General features: G+C 43.0%; 1 protein-coding gene across 1 annotated transcript in view; it reads left to right on the top strand.

Moving 5' to 3' along the window:
• The window catches only part of LOC115476807 (IgGFc-binding protein-like), a 388,452-nt gene that overhangs the window by 100,489 nt on the left and 269,543 nt on the right, over positions 1-18,420 (top strand). Inside the window, exons 8-9 of the mRNA XM_030213382.1 lie at positions 15,042-15,639; positions 18,199-18,398. Of these exons, the coding sequence (XP_030069242.1) occupies positions 15,042-15,639; positions 18,199-18,398 (798 nt within the window). The remainder of the gene's footprint in view (positions 1-15,041; positions 15,640-18,198; positions 18,399-18,420) is intronic.

The raw sequence follows: 18,420 nt of genomic DNA, 5'->3' as shown, positions 1-18,420 counted from the left end.
AATGCAACAAAATAAAATAAATAAGTCAAATGCAAAGCGCTGAAAAGGAAAGCTAAGAGGGACTTCGGAAAAAAGATTGCATTGGAGGCAAAAACACATAGTAAAAATTTTTTTTAGGTATATTAAAAGCAGGAATCTGGCAAAAGAATCAGTTGGACCGCTAGATGACCGAGGAGTAAAAGGGGCAATCAGGGAATACAAAGCCGTAGCGGAGAGATTAAATTAATTCTTTGCTTTGGTCTTCACCGAGGAAGATTTGGGTGGGATACCGGTGCCAGAAATGGTATTCGAAGCTGACGAGTCGGAGAAACTTAATAAATTCTCTGTAAACCTGGAGGATGTAATGGGGCGGTTCTAGAAACTGAAGAGTATCAAATCTCCTGGGCCGGATGGTATTTCTCCGAGAGTACTGATAGAACTGAAAAATGAGCTTCCAGAGCAATTGTTAGAAATATGTATTTTATCCTTAAAATCAAGCGTGGTACCAGAAGATTGGAGGGTGGCCAATATAATGCCGATTTTTAAAAAAGGAGATACGGGAAATTATAGACCGGTGAGTCTGACGTCGGTGCCGGGCAAAATGGTAGAGACTATTATTAAGAACAAAATTACAGAGCATATTCAAAAGCATGGATTAATGAGACAAAGAGGGGCATAATCGAACGGCGCCGGCCAAATAGCTGGCCGGCCATCTTCGGGGCCGGCGCCGTAAGTGGGCGGAGCCAACCGTATTTTAGAAAAAGATGGCCGGACATCTTTTTCTTCGCTAATATGGTTGGGCCCAGCCAAATGTCAGAGTTCGCTGGGTTTGAGATGGCCGGCATCGGTTTTCGGCCATAATGGAAAATAATGCCGGCGATCTCAAACCCGGCCAAATCCAAGGCATTTGGTCATGGGAGGAGCCAGCATTTGTAGTGCACTGGCCCCCCTCACATGCCAGGACACCACCCGAGCACACTAGGGTCACTTCTAAAAATTAAAAAAAAAAAAAAGCTCCCAGGTGCATAGCTCCCTTCCCTTGGTTGTTTAGCCCCCCAAAACCCACTCCCCACAAATCTACACCATTACCATCGCCCTAAGGGGTGAAGGGGGGCACCTACATGTGGGTACAGTGGGTTTTTGGGTGGGTTTTGGAGGGCTCCCATTTACCACCACAAGTGTATCAGGTAGGGGGGATGGACCTGGGTCCACCTGTCTGAAGTGCACTTCAACCACTAAAAACTGCTCCAGGGACTTTCATCAGGGAGCTGGGTATGACATTTGAGGCTGGCATACAGGCTAACAAAAAAGGTTTTTTTTTGGGGGGGGGGTTTGGGTGGGAGGGGGTTGGTGACCACTGCGGGAGTAAGTGGAGGTGATCCCCGATTCCCTCTGGTGGTCATTTGGTCAGTTGGTGCTCCTTTTTGAAGCTTGGTCATAAAAAAAATGGACCAAGTAAAGCCGGCGAAATGCTCATCAAGCCTGGCTTTTTTTTCCATTATCAGGCAAAGCTGGCCATCTCGTGAGCACTCCACCGTCCCGCCACCGCCATGCCTTTACTACCCTACTGACACGCCCCCTTGATGTTTCGCCGGCTCCGCGATGGAAAGCAGTTGAACCCAGCCAAAATCAGCTTTTGATTATACTGATTTGGCCAGGTTCAGGAGATTTCCGGCCATCTCCTGATTTGTGTCGGAAGATGGCCGACGATCACTTTTGAAAATGAGCTGGATAGTCAACATGGATTTAGTGAAGGGAAATCTTGCCTCACCAATCTACTACATTTCTTTGAAGGGGTGAACAAACATGTGGATATTGTGTATCTGGATTTTCAGAAGGCGTTTGACAAAGTACCTCATGAAAGACTCCAGAGGAAATTGGAGAGTCATGGGATAGGAGGTAGTGTTCTATTGTGGATTAAAAACTGGTTAAAAGATAGAAAACGGAGAGTAGGGTTAAATGGACAGTATTGTCAATGGAGAAGGGTAGTTAGTGGGGTTCCCCAGGGTTCTGTGCTGGGACTGCTGCTTTTTAACATATTTATAAATGATCTAGAGATGGGAGTAACTAGTGAGGTAATTCAATTTGCTGATGACACAAAGTTATTCAAAGTCGTTAAATCATGGGAGGATTGTGAAAAATTACAAGAGGACCTTACGAGACTGGGAGAATGGGCATCTAAATGGCAGATGACGTTTAATGTGAGCAAGTGCAAAGTGATACGTGTGGGAAAGAGGAACACAAATTATAGCTACGTCATGCAAGGTTCCACGTTAGGAGTCACGGACCAAGAAAGGAATCTAGGTGTCGTCGTTGATGATATGTTGAAACCTTCTGCTCAGTGTGCTGCTGTGGCTAAGAAAGCAAATAGAATGTTAGCTATTATTAGGAAAGGAATGGAAAACAAAAATGAGGATGTTATAATGCCTTTGTATCGCTCCATGGTGTGAGCGCACCTCAAATATTGTGTTCAATTCTGGTCGCAGCATCTCAAAAAAGATATAGTGGAATTAGAAAAGGTGCAGAGAAGGGTGACATAAATGATAAAGGGGATGGGATGACTTCCCTATGAGGAAAGGCTAAAGTGGCTAGGGCTCTTCAGCTTGGAGAAATGGCGGCTGAGGGGAGATATGATAGAGGTCTATAAAATAATGAGTGGAGTTGAACGGGTAGATGTGAAGCGTCTGTTCACACTTTCCAAAAATACTAGGACTAGGGGGCATGCGATGAAGCTACAATGTAGTAAATTTAAAACGAATCGGAGAAAATTTTTCTTCACTCAATGTGTAATGAAACTGTGGAATTCGTTGCCAGAGAATATGGTAAAGGCAGTTAACTTAGTGTAGTTTAAAAAAGGTTTGGACGGCTTCCTAAAGGAAAAGTCCATAGACCATTATTAAATGGACTTGGGGAAAATCCACTATTTCTGGGATAAGCAGTATAAAATGTTTTGTACATTTTGGGGATCTTGCCGGGTATTTGTGACCTGGATTGGCCACTGTTGGAAACAGGATGCTGGGCTCGATGGACCTTTGGTCTTTCCCAGTATGGCAATACTTATGTACTTATAAAACAATTGTGTGTCAAGAAGATTATGAATTATTCTAAGCTTTTTCAGTAAAAGAAAGGATTTCTTGATAATTGAGTTCACCTATGAATCTAAAGAAAGAGTACTGGATAAGATAACCCCTAAGATCTTTATATTTGTTTTTAAAAGAAAAGTGTTGTCCACTCAACTTCAGCATGTTATCATTCCAAATATTATCTATTTGGCCTAGATAAATACATTTCATTTTATCCTTAGTTAACATTAAAGAGTGGATATCGATCCCCTTTTCAAGAAGAGAAATACAGTCCCTAATCCTAACTGCTGTATCCTCAACAGTTTGAACTACTTGTAACAAAATTATGGTATCATCAGCATAACTAAAAACCTTCAAAAGAGCAGTTTACACCAATCCCAATGAAAACACCAATATATTAAAAAAAGGTTGGAAATAAAGGGGAACCCTGTGAAACCGCACAACTGGCACACCAAGACTCAGAAAGGGTCCTTTTAAATCTTACATTATATGCTCTTGAAGTAAGAAAATCTGTAAACCAAGACTACATTTCCACCAGTTCCAAAACCATCCAAGATACTCAGCAATAACTGATGCTCCACTAAGCCAAAGGTGCTTCATAAGTCGAATTGCAAAATAATAGCCTTATGACCTTGTACTGCTATGGATTTACAGCCTGTCTCACTGACACAGACTACTCAATAATTACCGTAGATTCTTTTGGATTCGCATTAGATAAATGAAACCTTTATTAGAGGTGCTAAATTCTACAATGATTAAGGTATATACAATGATTAGCTATATAAACACAATGATTAGCTATATAAACAATCATTACATCACTGGTCTCTACATCTAAGCAATGCTAAGAGTTCTTAGACCAGGAAAGGAAGCAATAATACAATATATATATACAACATTAAAGCCATGCTGAAGGAAAGGATAGTGAATTTCCTGGAAGCCAATAAGTTGCAAGATCCGAGACAACATGGTTTCACCAAAGGGAAATCGTGCCAAACGAATCTCATTGAATTCTTTGACTGGGTGACAGGAGAATTAAATCAAGGACATGCTATGGACGTAATCTACTTAGATTTCAGCAAGGCTTTTGACACGGTTCCCCACAGGAGGCTCTTAAATAAACTAGACGGGCTGAAGATAGGACCCGAAGTGGTAAACTGGATTAGGAACTGGTTGACGGGCAGACGCCAGAGGGTGGTGGTGAATGGAGTTCGCTCGGAGGGAAAGGTGAGTAGTGGAGTGCCTCAGGGATCGGTGCTGGGGCCGATTCTGTTCAATATATTTTTGAGTGACATTGCCGAAGGGTTACAAGGTAAAGTTTGCCTTTTTGCGGATGACACCAAGATTTCCAACAGAGTGGACACCCCGGAGGGAGTGGAAAACATGAAAAAAGATCTGAAGAAGCTAGAAGAATGGTCTAACGTATGGCAATTAAAATTCACTGCGAAGAAATGCAAAGTGATGCACTTAGGGAGTAGAAATCCAAGGGAGATGTATGTGTTAGGCGGGGAGAGTCTGATAGGCATGGACAGGAAGAGGGATCTTGTGGTGATAGTATCTGAGGACCTGAAGGTGACGAAACAGTGCGACAAGGCGGTGGCCGTAGCCAGAAGATTGCTAGGCTGTATAGAGAGAGGAGTGACCAGCAGAAGAAAGGGGGTTTTAATGCCCCTGTATAAGACATTGGTGAGGCCCCACCTGGAGTATTGTGTTCAGTTTTGAAGGCCGTATCTTGCGAAGGATGTTAAAAAAATGGAAGCGGTGCAAAGAAAAGCTACGAGGATGGTATGGGATTTGCGTTCCAAGACATATGAAGAGAGACTTGCTGACCTGAACATGTATACCCTGGAGGAACGGAGGAACAGGGGTGATATGATACAGACGTTCAAATATTTGAAAGGTATTAATCCGCAAACAAATCTTTTCCAGAGATGGGAAGGCGGTAGAACGAGAGGACATGAAATGAGATTGAAGGGGGGCAGACTCAGGAAAGATGTCAGGAAGTATTTTTTCACGGAGAGGGTGGTGGACGCTTGGAATGCCCTCCCGCGGGAGGTGGTGGAGATGAAAACGGTAACGGAGTTCAAACATGCGTGGGATATGCATAAAGGAATCCTGTGCATAAGGAATAGATCCTCAGAAGCTTAGCTGAAATTGGGTGGCGGAGCAGGTGGAGGGAAGAGGGGTTGGTGGTTGGGAGGCTAGGATAGGGGAGGGCAGACTTATACGGTCTGTACCAGAGCCGATGATGGGAGGCGGGACTGGTGGTTGGGAGGCGGGAAATACTGCTGGGCAGACTTATATGGTCTGTGCCCTGAAAAGGACAGGTACAAATTCAAGGTAAGGTATACACATATGAGTTTGTCTTAGGCAGACTGGATGGACCATGCAGGTCTTTTTCTGCCGTCATCTACTATGTTACTATGTTACTATGGTCCTTAAATCATCCAGGCTCTTTACATCAGCTGGGGGGCCCGTTACAGCGAAAGCCAGGAGCTTTTTAGACCAGGAACAAGTCCTCTGCGCAGTATGTACGTTTCTCACATATGAGCTCCCGATTTCACTGAAAGAAACTCCCCTTTTTATTAGGCTCAGAACTCATGTTCAGAGCTAAGGAAAACTACAGAATGCTTCTCTGTTTAGGTAAACAAGCCATACTGTGGGAACGTGGTCACATGTTTTCCAAGTTCAGGTGGCCAGGCTAAATTTCCAAAAACAAGAACCATCCGCTCCTTTGCATACCAAATTAATTCTTTTCTTCCAACTTGTTTTTGTATTTACAAGGAAAGTTACTTTCGGTCAAAGACAGAAGATTTCAGAGTTCCTTATCGATCAAAGCGGGGTTGAAAAGCAATCCTTTACATCTTCCATTACAGACCTTTGATTAAAAGTATTCTACCCTAGTCAAGGAGAGAGCTAATAACTGTGTCAGAACTATAGAACTCGCAGAAACCAGACTGAGAATCGTGAAGTAGATCAAAATTATCTAAATATTTGGTTAATTGATTTGTTGGTTTGTCACCAAGCCCTCTATGATTTTAACAAATAGAGGGATAGATGCTACAGGATGATAATTGGTACCATCTACAATACTTAGGGCCCTGTTTACTAAGCTACGCTATAGGTGTGCTTGTGGTTTTAGCATGCGCTAATGTTAGACACACCCATATGAATATATGGGTGTCTCTAGCGTTAGCGTGCACTAATTTTTAGCATATGCTAAAAACGCTAGCGCACTTTAGTAAACAGGGCCCTTAATTTCTTATTTTTAACAATTGGAGTTGAAAGAATATTGCTATCTTTTATTGGAATGGTTAATGCAGTCTAGCAGATTTGACAAAAATAGCTCTGGTGCTGACTTCATTAAATATGGAGGGCATCTATCCAATGAACAATATGAAGAGGGAGCAAGTCATCTATAGTTACTGGTATAAAATAAAGCTAATATCTGCCTGCAGGTATAGGACCAGTAGAAATAAAATTAAAATCTAAGGACTCTCTCAGAGTTTGATATTGAGCCTTTTCTGACTGTAATTGACTAATTTTCTCCACAAAATAATCTGCTAGAATTTGTGCTGATGGAAGAGACTAGGGGCCCTGTTTACTAAGATGCGGTAGTGTTTTTAGCGTGTATCTAAAGATACCCATATATTCCTATAGGTGTATTTAGCATTTAGCGTGCACTAAAACTGCTAGCACACCCTTAGCACTGCTTAGTAAACAGGGCCCTAGGTGTCTACCTCAGAAGTTGCAGATAGTTTTAAATAATAATTCACAAGTTGAAATAATTTCTTCTGATTATACAATTGACTACCCACTAAATTAGAAAAATAAATTTTCCTTTTCATCCTAATCGAATATTTATACATATTAATTGCCCTTCCCCTCAAACCCTTCCTAGACCCCAAATCAATGATCCCCCAAAGACCTCCCCCCCACTTGTAGGCTTCCTAAGCCTACTTGAGTCAATCCCTGATGCTCCAGTCGCTCATAGCCCATGTGACCTTGGATTCAAAATAAAACTTCTCGACCCCTTTATACAGCAGTTTGACCACAAGCAGTAGTACCCCAGGATTACCACCAGGGGTCGAGTGGTGCAATTTTGAATCTACAACCTCACAGGATAGGAGCAACTGTGGAGCACTCTTGTCATGTTCTACTAGAACACTAAGGCTTGGCTCAGGTAGGCTCAGGGAGTCCTATGTGAAGGATCTTCTGGTGGGGTCCATTCAGTGGGAGGAAGACTCTGTTGGAGGAGGGAAAGGGGTCCCTAGGAGCATCAGGAACCTATGTTAACAGCCCGATGCTCCTGAACAAGAAAAATGACACCAGCTCAAATTATTTTTCCATAAATAACACAGCTGGTGGACTTCAACACAAGCTGTATTATTTAGTTTGTATAATAATGAGGTGCTCTGAATGCACTGCATCTCTTTATTATGTAGCCTTTAGTTATCTACACTAAAGTGTGTGTTAAAATAATGTACCATTGTGCAGGAGGTAATTCTATAAATTGATGCCTAGATGTACATGCCACTTACAAGCATCATAGGCACCAACAATTGGTAGTTTATGCCTGAATGTTCACTAGGCACAATTCTATAAGGTAGTGCCTAAGTGCTATAGTGCATAACTGCAGGGGGGCATATACTCTCACCACTAGGGGTCATCCTAGGGTGCATGTCCCAGAGTGAGTAGGCTGCCCTCCCTCCTCCCAGAACTAGCCTAACTTAACCCTATAGGAGCCTTTTTCTACAATAACATAATTCCCAGCATTTCCGAAAAAGCCAATATATTATTGTGGTTGTATCAAACAGAAATATAAGCCTTTATTCTTGGCATCCCCTCATAGGAACTCAATAATACATAAAAGACACAAATAACCAAACAATAATAATTCCCCTTTTCTTTATAGACAGTAGGACATCAAGCATGTACCAGTGAAGATTCTCTCCTACCAATGCCCCCTTTTTGGTTCCATAACCAGGGTTGTCTCTCTTGTTTACAGAGTCTAGCACAAGGAGGTCTTTTCCTTCCCCCTTCTCTGCATACAACATGGGTTATTCTAGGTTCTCAAACCCTTTTTCAAGTTCAGCCTACCAGTGCTGCCTCCCTTAAGTTACAAAGCACTGTACAAGGAGGCTTCTCCCCTTCTTTGTTTCCATCATGTACTGCTCTTAATTCTTAGCACTGCTGTAAATTTTCACCATGTGATTAAATCTAACTGCACATAATTCATGCCTAAGTATACCTCTGCTTAGTCTGTTTTATTGGGATCTCTATTCCCCAAACTGTAGCTTTCCTTCTCCAGCCTAAGACTTCTTATTGGCCCTGTTTCAAGGCTGCAAAAATTCTTTAGACTTTTTCAAAGGCTTTCCTTTTCCAGCTTCTCTTTACCTTTCTGGTTTGCTTATTGCTTCAGGATCCTATTCACCACCCTAGCGCTCTCAGCCTGTGTGGCTTACTCCTGTGCTCTGGCTCTAGTTCCTTCAAATACTATCCGCAGTGTGTGCATCCAGTCAGTGGCGTACCATGGGTCCACCCAGTAGTGGCACAGCTGTGATGTGGCTGGCAGGGATCTCCCCAAGCCCCAACAGCTAAAGACTTCTTGCAACTCTTTCCTCTCCCTAGAGTATCTGGGCCTCTTACCTCCACTCCCTCAACCTCGGTGCCTTTTAAGTCGTTTAGTTTTTCACCAGCATCAAGCAGCACCTCATACCCGCTGCTCACACCAGCTCCAAGCCTTCCCTCTAACACAGCTTCCTGTTCGCTAGACCAGGAAGTTGTGTCACAGAGAAGGCTCATGGCTGATGTGAACAGCAGATATGAGTCACTGCTGGGGAAGAACCAAAGGATTTAAAAGGTACCGAGGGTTGGGGGAGTGGAGTTGAGACCCCCCAAATGCCTGGGAGGAGGGAAGAGAGAGATGCTGGTTGGGGGTAGGCAGTGGCGTTCCTAGGGGCGCTGAAACCCAGGGCGGATCGCCGATGTGCCCCGCCCCCCTGGGTGCAGCGCCCTCCCCCCCGGAACAGTGCGACCCCCCCCCCGGCGAAATAACACCCCGGGTGCACGCCGCTGGGGGGGGGGGGGGTGCCGCGCGCCTGTCGGCTCTTCGTTTCCATGCTCCCTCTGCCCCGGAACAGGAAGTAACCTGTTCCGGGGCAGAGGGAGCATGAAAACGAAGAGCCGACAGACGCGTGGCACATCCCCAGCGGCGTGCACCCGGGGCGGACCGCCCCCACCGCCCCCCATTGGTACGCCATTGGGGGTAGGGTTCCTATGTCCATACACTTTGGACTCAGGCTCACTCAAAATTGGGTGTCTGACTACGCCACTGTTTCCAGCCACACCTTCTTGCAACTAACAAAGAAGCTAATGAGCTATCTGCCTCAGCTGATAGAGATTAGCTCCTGTAGTATCTGTCCCAAGAGGCTTTACTCTCTGCCCCCTCTCCAATTCATTCTGTTTTGCCTGATTATAAGGAGTTCCTTGGAAGCAGACAGAGAAGTATGCAGGTAAGGATATATTACAGAAAGTTTTCCTTTTGATTTTCCTGGAAATAGAAGGTCTTCCAGGTGATAACAAGGTGTAAATACTAATCTCCTTTTTCCTGAAGTTCTTGACCCAGCTTGCTGGTCACAATATATAGGCAGAGCATTGTAGAGCCATGAGTGTGTATAGAATACTATCAGTGACATATATCACTTGGCACATGTAGGTTTGCTCATTTACACCTGCCAATAACATGGCATAAACAGTTGCACTGAAACTGAGGGACACCAATGAGGACGTGCTAGTATTCAATAATGGCATTTTGGCACGCAGATGCCATTGCAGAATTGGTGTCCTGCACATGGCATCAGCACTCTTAAATGGAGGCACCAATTTAAAGAACTGCCTCTTTAATCCACTTTATGAAGCAAATGCTGTGCATTATTCTCTCTGCAAGGTAGTTAATCCCTTGTGACTCTGTCCACAGACATATGAAGCCTACTGTATTAGTTCCTTATTTCACAACTTTCATGATTTTTTATACCCTTATCTTCTCTTTCCTTAGTCTTGCCTTTGCCAAAATGTTTGAGCCTCTATTCTTAAGGAACTTGTTCCACACCTGTGTGGGTCAATACCGAAAAGCAGTTATGTGGCTGGCAGTGGATGTCGACTTTAAAAAAAAAAAAAAAGAATTCCCCTTCCCCTGCAGAACACATAGGGATGGATATTCTAAAGAGTTTAATTGACAGGAGAGGCTCCTGCCCAGTTAAAATCCGCTGAGCTGGCCGTGCTCAAATATTCTGCAGTACTTAACTGGATAGTGCTGCTCAATATCCCCTCTGACCACCAAATCATTAACCAGCTAGGTTAGGATTGGTCCTGGAATGGAGAATGTGTGGAGCCAGCACTTAACTAGTTAGTAGTGATATTCAGTTCACTAACCGGTTAAAGGGCCCTTTTACAAAGTCGGGGAGTCATAACGGAATGAGGGAATTTTAGCATTGAAAAGCTCATTTAATCTTTGACTGGGAGCAGTATATCACCACACCAAGAACAGCACAGCGATTAAAGATAAGTGGAACTGCTTATAAAATACAACTACCTAATATTGAATAGAAAATTTAGTTTGTGAACAATGAGATAAGAAAGCAGCGGCTTAGGGAGGTAGGGATGGACAATGGTGCTATGATTGTGGATTGGTGATATTACAAAAGAGATGACTCTGGTCTGTGTAATGCATTCTATTGGCTATCTTCGTATCATCTGCAAAAAGGCAAACGTTTCCTTCTAACCCTTCATCAATGTCTCTCACAAATATATTAAGAAGTATCGCCTCCAGCACCAACCCCTGAGGCACTCCACTACTCACCTTCTTTTCCTCCGAGCGGATTCCATTTACCACCACCCTCTGACACCTGTTGGTCAACCAGTTTCCTATCCAGTTCACCACTTTCAGGCTTATTTTCGAAAGAGAAGGGCGCCCATCTTTCAACACAAATCGGAAGATGGGCATCTTTCTCACAGGGTCACCCAAATCGGCATAATTGAAAGCCGATTTTGGGCGTCCTCAACTGCTTTCTGTCGCAGGGACGACCAAAGTTCCCAGGGGCATGTTGGAAGCATAGCGAAGGCGGGACTGGGGCGAGCTTAACACATGGGTGTCCTCAGCCGATAATGGAAAAAGAAAGGGCGTCCCTGACAAACACTTGGGCGACTTTACTTGGTCCTTTTTTTTTTTACAACCAAGCCACAAAAATGTGTCCTAAATGACCAGATGACCACCGGAGGGAATCGGGGATGACCTCCCCTTACTCCCCCAGTGGTCACTAACCCCCTCCCACCCTTAAGAAAATTTAAAAATATTTTTTCCAGCCTCTATGCCAGCCTCAAATATCATACCCAGCTCCATGACAGCAGTATGCAGTTCTCTGTAGCAATTTTAGTGAGTACTGCAGTGCATTTCAGGCAGGCAGATCCAGGCCCATCCCTCCTACCTGTTACACCTGTGGTGGTAAATGTGAGCCCTCCAAAACCCACCACAAACCCACTGTACCCACATGTAGGTGCCCCCCTTCACCCCTTAGGGCTATGGTAGTGGTGTACAGTTGTGGGGAGTGGGTTTTAGGTGGGTTGGGGGGCTCAGTACACAAGGTAAGGGAGCTATGCATCTGGGAGCTTTTTCTGAAGTCCACTGCAGTGCTCCCTAGGGTGCCTGGTTGGTGTCCTGGCATGCCAGGGGGACCAGTGCACTACGAATGCTGGCTCCTCCCATGGCCAAATGGCTTGGATTTGGTTGTTTCTGAGATGGGCGTCCTCGGTTTCCATTATCGGCGAAAATTGGGGACGACCATCTCTAAGGTCGACCTAAATGTTGAGATTTGGGTGTCCCCGACCGTATTATCAAAATGAAAGATGGGCGACCATCTTGTTTCGATAATACGGGTTTCCCCACCCCTTCACCGGGACGTCCTGCGAGGACGTCCTCAGGAAAACTTGGGCACCCCGTTCGATTATGCCCCTCTTTGGGTCCTAAATTCAGTCCTTTCAGCTTATTCATGAGTCTTCTGTGAGGGACCATATCAAAGACTTTGCTGAAATCCAAGCAGATTACATCTAGAGCATGTCCTTCGTCCAATTCTTTGGTCACCCAGTCAAAGAAGTAAATAAGATTAGTTTGGAGGATTTTCCTTTGGTAAAGCCATGTTATCTTGGATCCTGTAACCCGTTGGCTTCTAGGAAGTTAATTATCCTTTCCTTCAACTTCAACTCCATTATTTTTCCTACCACCAACATGAGGCTTACCAACATGTAGTTTCCCACTTCTTCCCTGTCTCCGCTTTTGTAAAGAGGAACCACATCAGCTCATCTTCAGTCCAGAGAAACTTCTCCCATCTCTAAATATCTATTAAATAAAATCCTTAAGAGGTCCCACCAGGACTTCTCTGAGCTCCCTCAATATTCTGTGATGTATCCCATCTGGCCCCATAACTTTGTCCACTTTTAGTTTCTCAAGCTGATTATAAACACTTTCTTCCGTGAAAGGCACAATATCATCTTCGTTCCCAGATACTCTCTCGGCAGAGTTAAATGGCCTGGTTTTACAACTTCCCGACATAGCTAAGGGCGGGAACTAGTGGCTACACAAGTTACACAAAATTACATTGGGAACTACCTTATCTGTTGGAGACATAAAAGCTCTATTGGGCAGGACTGCCCATGCAAGCATTACTGATTTATTTGCTCAAGCTGGCTATGCTAAGTTTGTGACTGACAATCAGTATGATGGTAATCCCCTAACGGAGATTGAAGCCAAAGATACGTTCTTCATTTCCTGCCCATAAAGATTTCTCTGTCATCACTTCCCAAAGATGGGAGGCAGGTTCTGAACCTACTGAGACCTATCTAATTAGAATGCAACAACTCTTTAGAGAAGAGACTGAAGAGAGATTTGATTCTGACAATTCTCTTCCTGTATTCTTACTTAAAGAGACCCTCCTCTCCGAAGTCCGGAAGAATTTAGATAACACAGTGGGTCTCCAGCACAAGAAATGGCTCGAGGTTCGGGACCATATCCTCCACCATTGTAGGCACCTAATTAAAAATATACAAAAAGAGGCCCGTCAGGACCAGGTCATGAACAGGCACCTCGCAATGTTACAGATTGCTGATATTAAATCTAAAAATTCCTCCCCGTCTTCATCTTGTCCTTCCACCTCAAATTCCAGCACCCCATCCTGGGTCTCCCCACTGGATAGTCCAATGTATCCTCCCACTCCTGAATCTTATTCAGATTTACGGGACTCGTCTAGCTCCACAAGTTCCAGTTCCCCTGAGGTACAGAATCCCATAAGGGAACTGTAAAAGGATAGAAAGTTTCCTCGCGATCCCCCTGACATCTCGGTGCTAGACCAGCTTACGCCCCCTACCACTGTTATGTATGCAGACCATCGCTATGACAATAACGTTAGAAATCAAGGCCCTTGGCCTTCCCGCTCAGACCGCAGAAATGACTACCTCGACTCCCAGGGGTGTCAACCTCAGAGGGGTCCTCAGAGAGGCCCGCCAGATAACAACTGGCGACCTAGGGACTACCGCTCCCAACCTAGTCCCAACCGCCGTGCTAATGTGGAGTGTTTCCGTTGTCATCAAATTGGACATTATGCTATTAAATGTCACAACCTTGGTCCTTCTCCAGGATTTTCTTCCATGAACACAGAGGAGAAGTATTTATTTAGCAAATTCGCTGTATTCTCATCACTCTCCACGTAGCTGTTCTTAGCATCTTTCAGTCTACCAATTCCATTCCTGTTTTTTCTCCTTTCCCCGATATATCTGAAAAAGGTCTCGTTGTGTCTCGTATTATTTGAGCTATTTTTTCTTTCGCCTCTGCTTTTGCTAGCCATATTTCCATCTTTGCTTCTTTGAGTTTAATCCAGTAAATCTGTGGTCCTCTTGTTGCATTCTTCTGTATTTCTTAAGCAAAGCCTCTTTTGCCCTTATTTTTTCAGCCACTTGTTTGGAGAACCAGAAAGGCTTCTTCTTTCTCTTGTTTTTGTTTACTTTCCTTGAGTAAAAATCAGTTGCCATATTTATAGCAGTTTTCAGCTTGGACCTCTGCTCTTCCGTGTCTACCCATGCCACCAGTTCCTTCTTCAGATATTCCCACATTTTACCAAAATCAATACATCTGAAATCTAATGATTTCAGTTTTGTATGTCCACACTCTGCTTTTGCTATTATATCAAACCATATCATGTGATGATCACTATTACATAGGTGGGCACCTGCACGAACATTGGAAAAGCACTAGATCCAGCGTCTACCCTTCCCTCGTGGGCATCCACAATCCCTCTACTTCTTTCTGATTCTGCTGACGGGATGTTCCAATCTACATCAGATAAGTTGAAATCTCCTAGCAATAGTACCTCCTCTTTCATACCAAGCATTTGAATATCTTCTATCAGATCCTTGTCCAGCTTCTCCATTTGTGCCGGAGGTCTGTAGATAATACCTGTGTGGATATAGGTTCCATCTTCTTTTTTCAGGACAATCCATATAACTTCTTCCTTTCCCTAGGTTCCATGCAATTCAGCCGCTCTGATATTATTTTTCACATGTACAGTAGCGCCACTCCTCCACATCTTCGGCCATCCCTGTCCTTCCTAAAAAGGTTGTAGTCCAGTTTGGTGACATCCCATTCATGAGAATCATTGAACCTTGTCTCTGTAATAGCAACAACATCCAAGTTTTCCTCAACATCAGGGCTTGCAAAACTTGAACCTTTTTACTTAGAATGCAAGCATTTGTGCTCATTGAGTTCCATGTGCTAAGTGAGTTTGCATGGTTTTCTTTATTAAAATGACATTTCCCTCTGCCATCATGACAGTCCATTTTCAAGCGCAATTTACTAGTTACTTGTGCAAATGGTTTTCAAAGTTGTCCTATGTCTAATGTGAAATCCATTTCATGTCTTATGGTTAAGTTCAGCTTTTTGTTTTTTTGAAGGTGGATGGAATATTAAATAATTTGCCTATCACTTTAGAAGATGGAAAAATCAGAGTCTACCAGTATGGGGTGAACGCAATTGTGAAAACAGATTTTGGTTTGAAAGTAAGCTATGATTTGGGCTATCATGTTATAGTCACTATCCCTGGAAACTACAAGGGACAGATGTGTGGATTGTGTGGAAACTACAATGGAAACATGAATGATGAGTTTCAGCTACCAAATAAGGATCTGGCTCCTGATTCTGTAACCTTTGGCTCTGCCTGGAAGGTTCCAGGTACTGGTGAGATCTGTGATGTTGGCTGTGGTAGTGCCAATAATCCCTGCCTTGTCTGTGAGGACAAAAAGAAAGGCATCTTCAAGAGCTACAATTACTGTGGGATTCTAATAAATGCTGCTGGACCCTTCAGTGCTTGCCACTCTACAGTCAACGTTAGCATCTATTTCAATAATTGCATCTATGACCTCTGTCAGGGCAATGGAGACACTTTAATTCTATGCCAAAACATCCAGAACTATGTGACTGCATGCCAAGATGCTGGTATCACCCTCCAGCCCTGGAGAACTCCCTCTTTTTGTTGTAAGTACAGTTGCATATCTCCAAATGAATCAGCGTTATTGGTCTAATGACACAGATGAATTTTAGTGGCAAGCAACAAAGGAAGGAAACTGCTGATTGATAAGGTATTAATAGGAAGCCTAGGTGCACTACTCAACTAATTTTTAAACTTTGCACCTACATTTAAGCACCACTTGCACATATGAAGGTACAAAGTAAGTGCAATAGGAGCATGTGTAAACAGCATTATGTGTAACTTCAAGTGGGGTGTTCATATGGGAAGAGCACAGGAGGGGCATGGGCAGTGCTGACACTTACATGCACAATTTATAGAGCATAGTAAATTGGGTTTGCTCGCTCCACATTTAGGTGCCCACAGTTACATGAGGTTTATGGCTTGTGTAACTGGGCATGTAAATGTTAGGTGACTGATCCTGGGTTAAGCTAATATTCTGTAATGAAATCCAAGTGCCCAGACACCATTATAGAATAGGCTGTCACAATGTGGTATCAGGATACCTAAATGGAGGCACCCAGTTACAGAATTTTCCCCAAAGTACTCCCTATTTGTCGATATCATCTATTTTCATATAGGAAAAAGCAATGTAAAAATGAAATGAGAGGTTTTTCAGAATCAATGATTAAAACGTGGACCGTGATAAGGGCAAACTCTTATTCAGTCGAGTTGTCTATAGGTTACTGAGATCCATTTCCTCTCATATACATATGCAATTAACACCCCCCCCCCCCCTTTTACAGCCACATGGTAATGCTGACACCTCCCATTCACTTTGAAGGGGCTGTGTCGGCATTACCGCACTGGCAGCCAGTAGCACGGCTTTGTAAAAGGGGGGGGGGGGGTTAAAATTGTTAGTTTATTTGTTAACTATAGTTTGTTAACTTATACATGTTCTTTTGTTAGAAAATATTTGGAAGACTTATTGATTGGACATCTTCAGTCATCTTTATATAGTGTGTGTGTATCAAACTTCAGAACATTCCCAGCTTTCATAGCAAAACACATATTAAATTTTAGATTTCAGATATACCACAGTTTAATGAGGCCATAGAGAACATGCAGGTGAGTCAAGATAGGAGGAGGCAGGTTGATAATTATTACGATGGGTAGAAACCACATGGAATGAGAATAGCCTTGCTGTTTACCATGGAAGCCATGAAGAATGTTATTGGTGGAATTTGTTGTGCATGTCCTGTTCTCTTCCTTTTTGATTGAGTTAGCCATATAGGCCTGGATTCCGTAAATGGTGCCCAAATCTGGTGCTCGAAAAAAACAGTGTGGAGTGATATTCTATAAAGAGCCCTCTGAGTTGAGCGTTCTTTATAAAATAGTGCTTAGAGTCCAAATTTGGGCTCTGGTAGATAACACCAGCTGAAACCTGGTGTAAATGTCAGTGCTCAACTCTTGGGATTTGGGTGTGAGAATGGCAGTAACCTATAACTCCATGCACAAATTTTTGAAACACCCCACAACACCCCTTCCACACCCTCTTTAGGGTTGCAATCTAGGGGCCCTGTTCATTAAATCGCGCTGTAGGTGTACAAACCTTTTAGTGTGTGCTAAAAATTAGCACATGCTAATGCTAGAGACACTCATAGAAATATAATGGGTATCTCTAACGTTAGCGCTCATTAAAAAGTTAGCGTGCCTACAGGGCAGCTTAGTAAACAGGGCCCTAGGAGATTTAGCTGTATGAGGTTATAGAATAGTGTGCAGGACGATGCACATGAAAAATCTAATTAATGCCAATTAACTACAATAATTGATTGTTAACATCAAGCTATTACTAGTTACTTACTTGTTAGGTAATTAATTTATGCATGTATCTTTTATCTGTGCCCAAACATCAGTGCCCAAATTTGGGTGCCATATGTAGAATCCAGGAGATAATGTTTTGTTATTTTATGTATTTTATTTTATTGTAACACTGCCTAGAATTTGCAATAGTATGGGCAAAAAACTATTAAAATAAATAAATAAATAATAGAAGGGTTGGATTTATGGTTATTAGTTCTCTTTAATATGCAAGATTCTCATTCTCTTTCTGTGTATTATACTTGAAAGAAACAGTGTTTGCAAATGTCTTTTAGACTCAAAAGCATCTTACATAGTTACTGTAAGCATTAGTTAGGTTACAGAGCAGACTCATTAAACTCAAACTTTTTCACGAAGCACAAAATGTTTCTCGAAAGAACTAGAACTATCCAGAAAGTGCTAGCAGTTTACCAAAACATAAAATGTATTTGTATATCTCATCTTTGGTAGAATGGCCAACTATCCGGCATTTAGATAGACTGTCTCATATTTTGTGCAATTTGTTTTCTGTCCTGAAACAACAACAATAAAAAAAAAAACCCATAGTCCATCCCTTCTCTGATCTTTCTCTCTCTCACGGTTTATGTTTAAAAATATTCCTTAAGCTCTGGGAACTTGGTCACTTTCACTTCTGGTTTGTGTCACTCCCTATCAGTTACCATTGTATACTTGTGGAAGCTAATTTTCTCATAAATAGTCCTGGAACTAACGTGTTCCATACTATATGTTTATTTTTTCTGCATAAGCTCTGCCTTGCCCTGCACATAGTCAGTATCAGGTGTGCGCTGACATTTGTCCTTCAAGCTGTGCTGCCATTATGAACATAGAAGAGTGTCCCAAGAACTGCTCAGAGGGGTGCCAGTGTGATGACAGCTATTATCTCGATGGGCAAGAATGTGTGCCCATGGAAAGCTGTGGATGCTTTAGAAATGGAAAATACTACAAGGTATTTCTTTCTTTAATATATT

This window comes from Microcaecilia unicolor, chromosome 8 (assembly GCF_901765095.1).
Source record: "Microcaecilia unicolor chromosome 8, aMicUni1.1, whole genome shotgun sequence".
Lineage (NCBI taxonomy): Eukaryota > Metazoa > Chordata > Amphibia > Gymnophiona > Siphonopidae > Microcaecilia > Microcaecilia unicolor.
The sequence above is the reverse complement of the archived record's forward strand: the minus strand, read 5'-3'. Positions and strand labels throughout refer to the sequence as shown.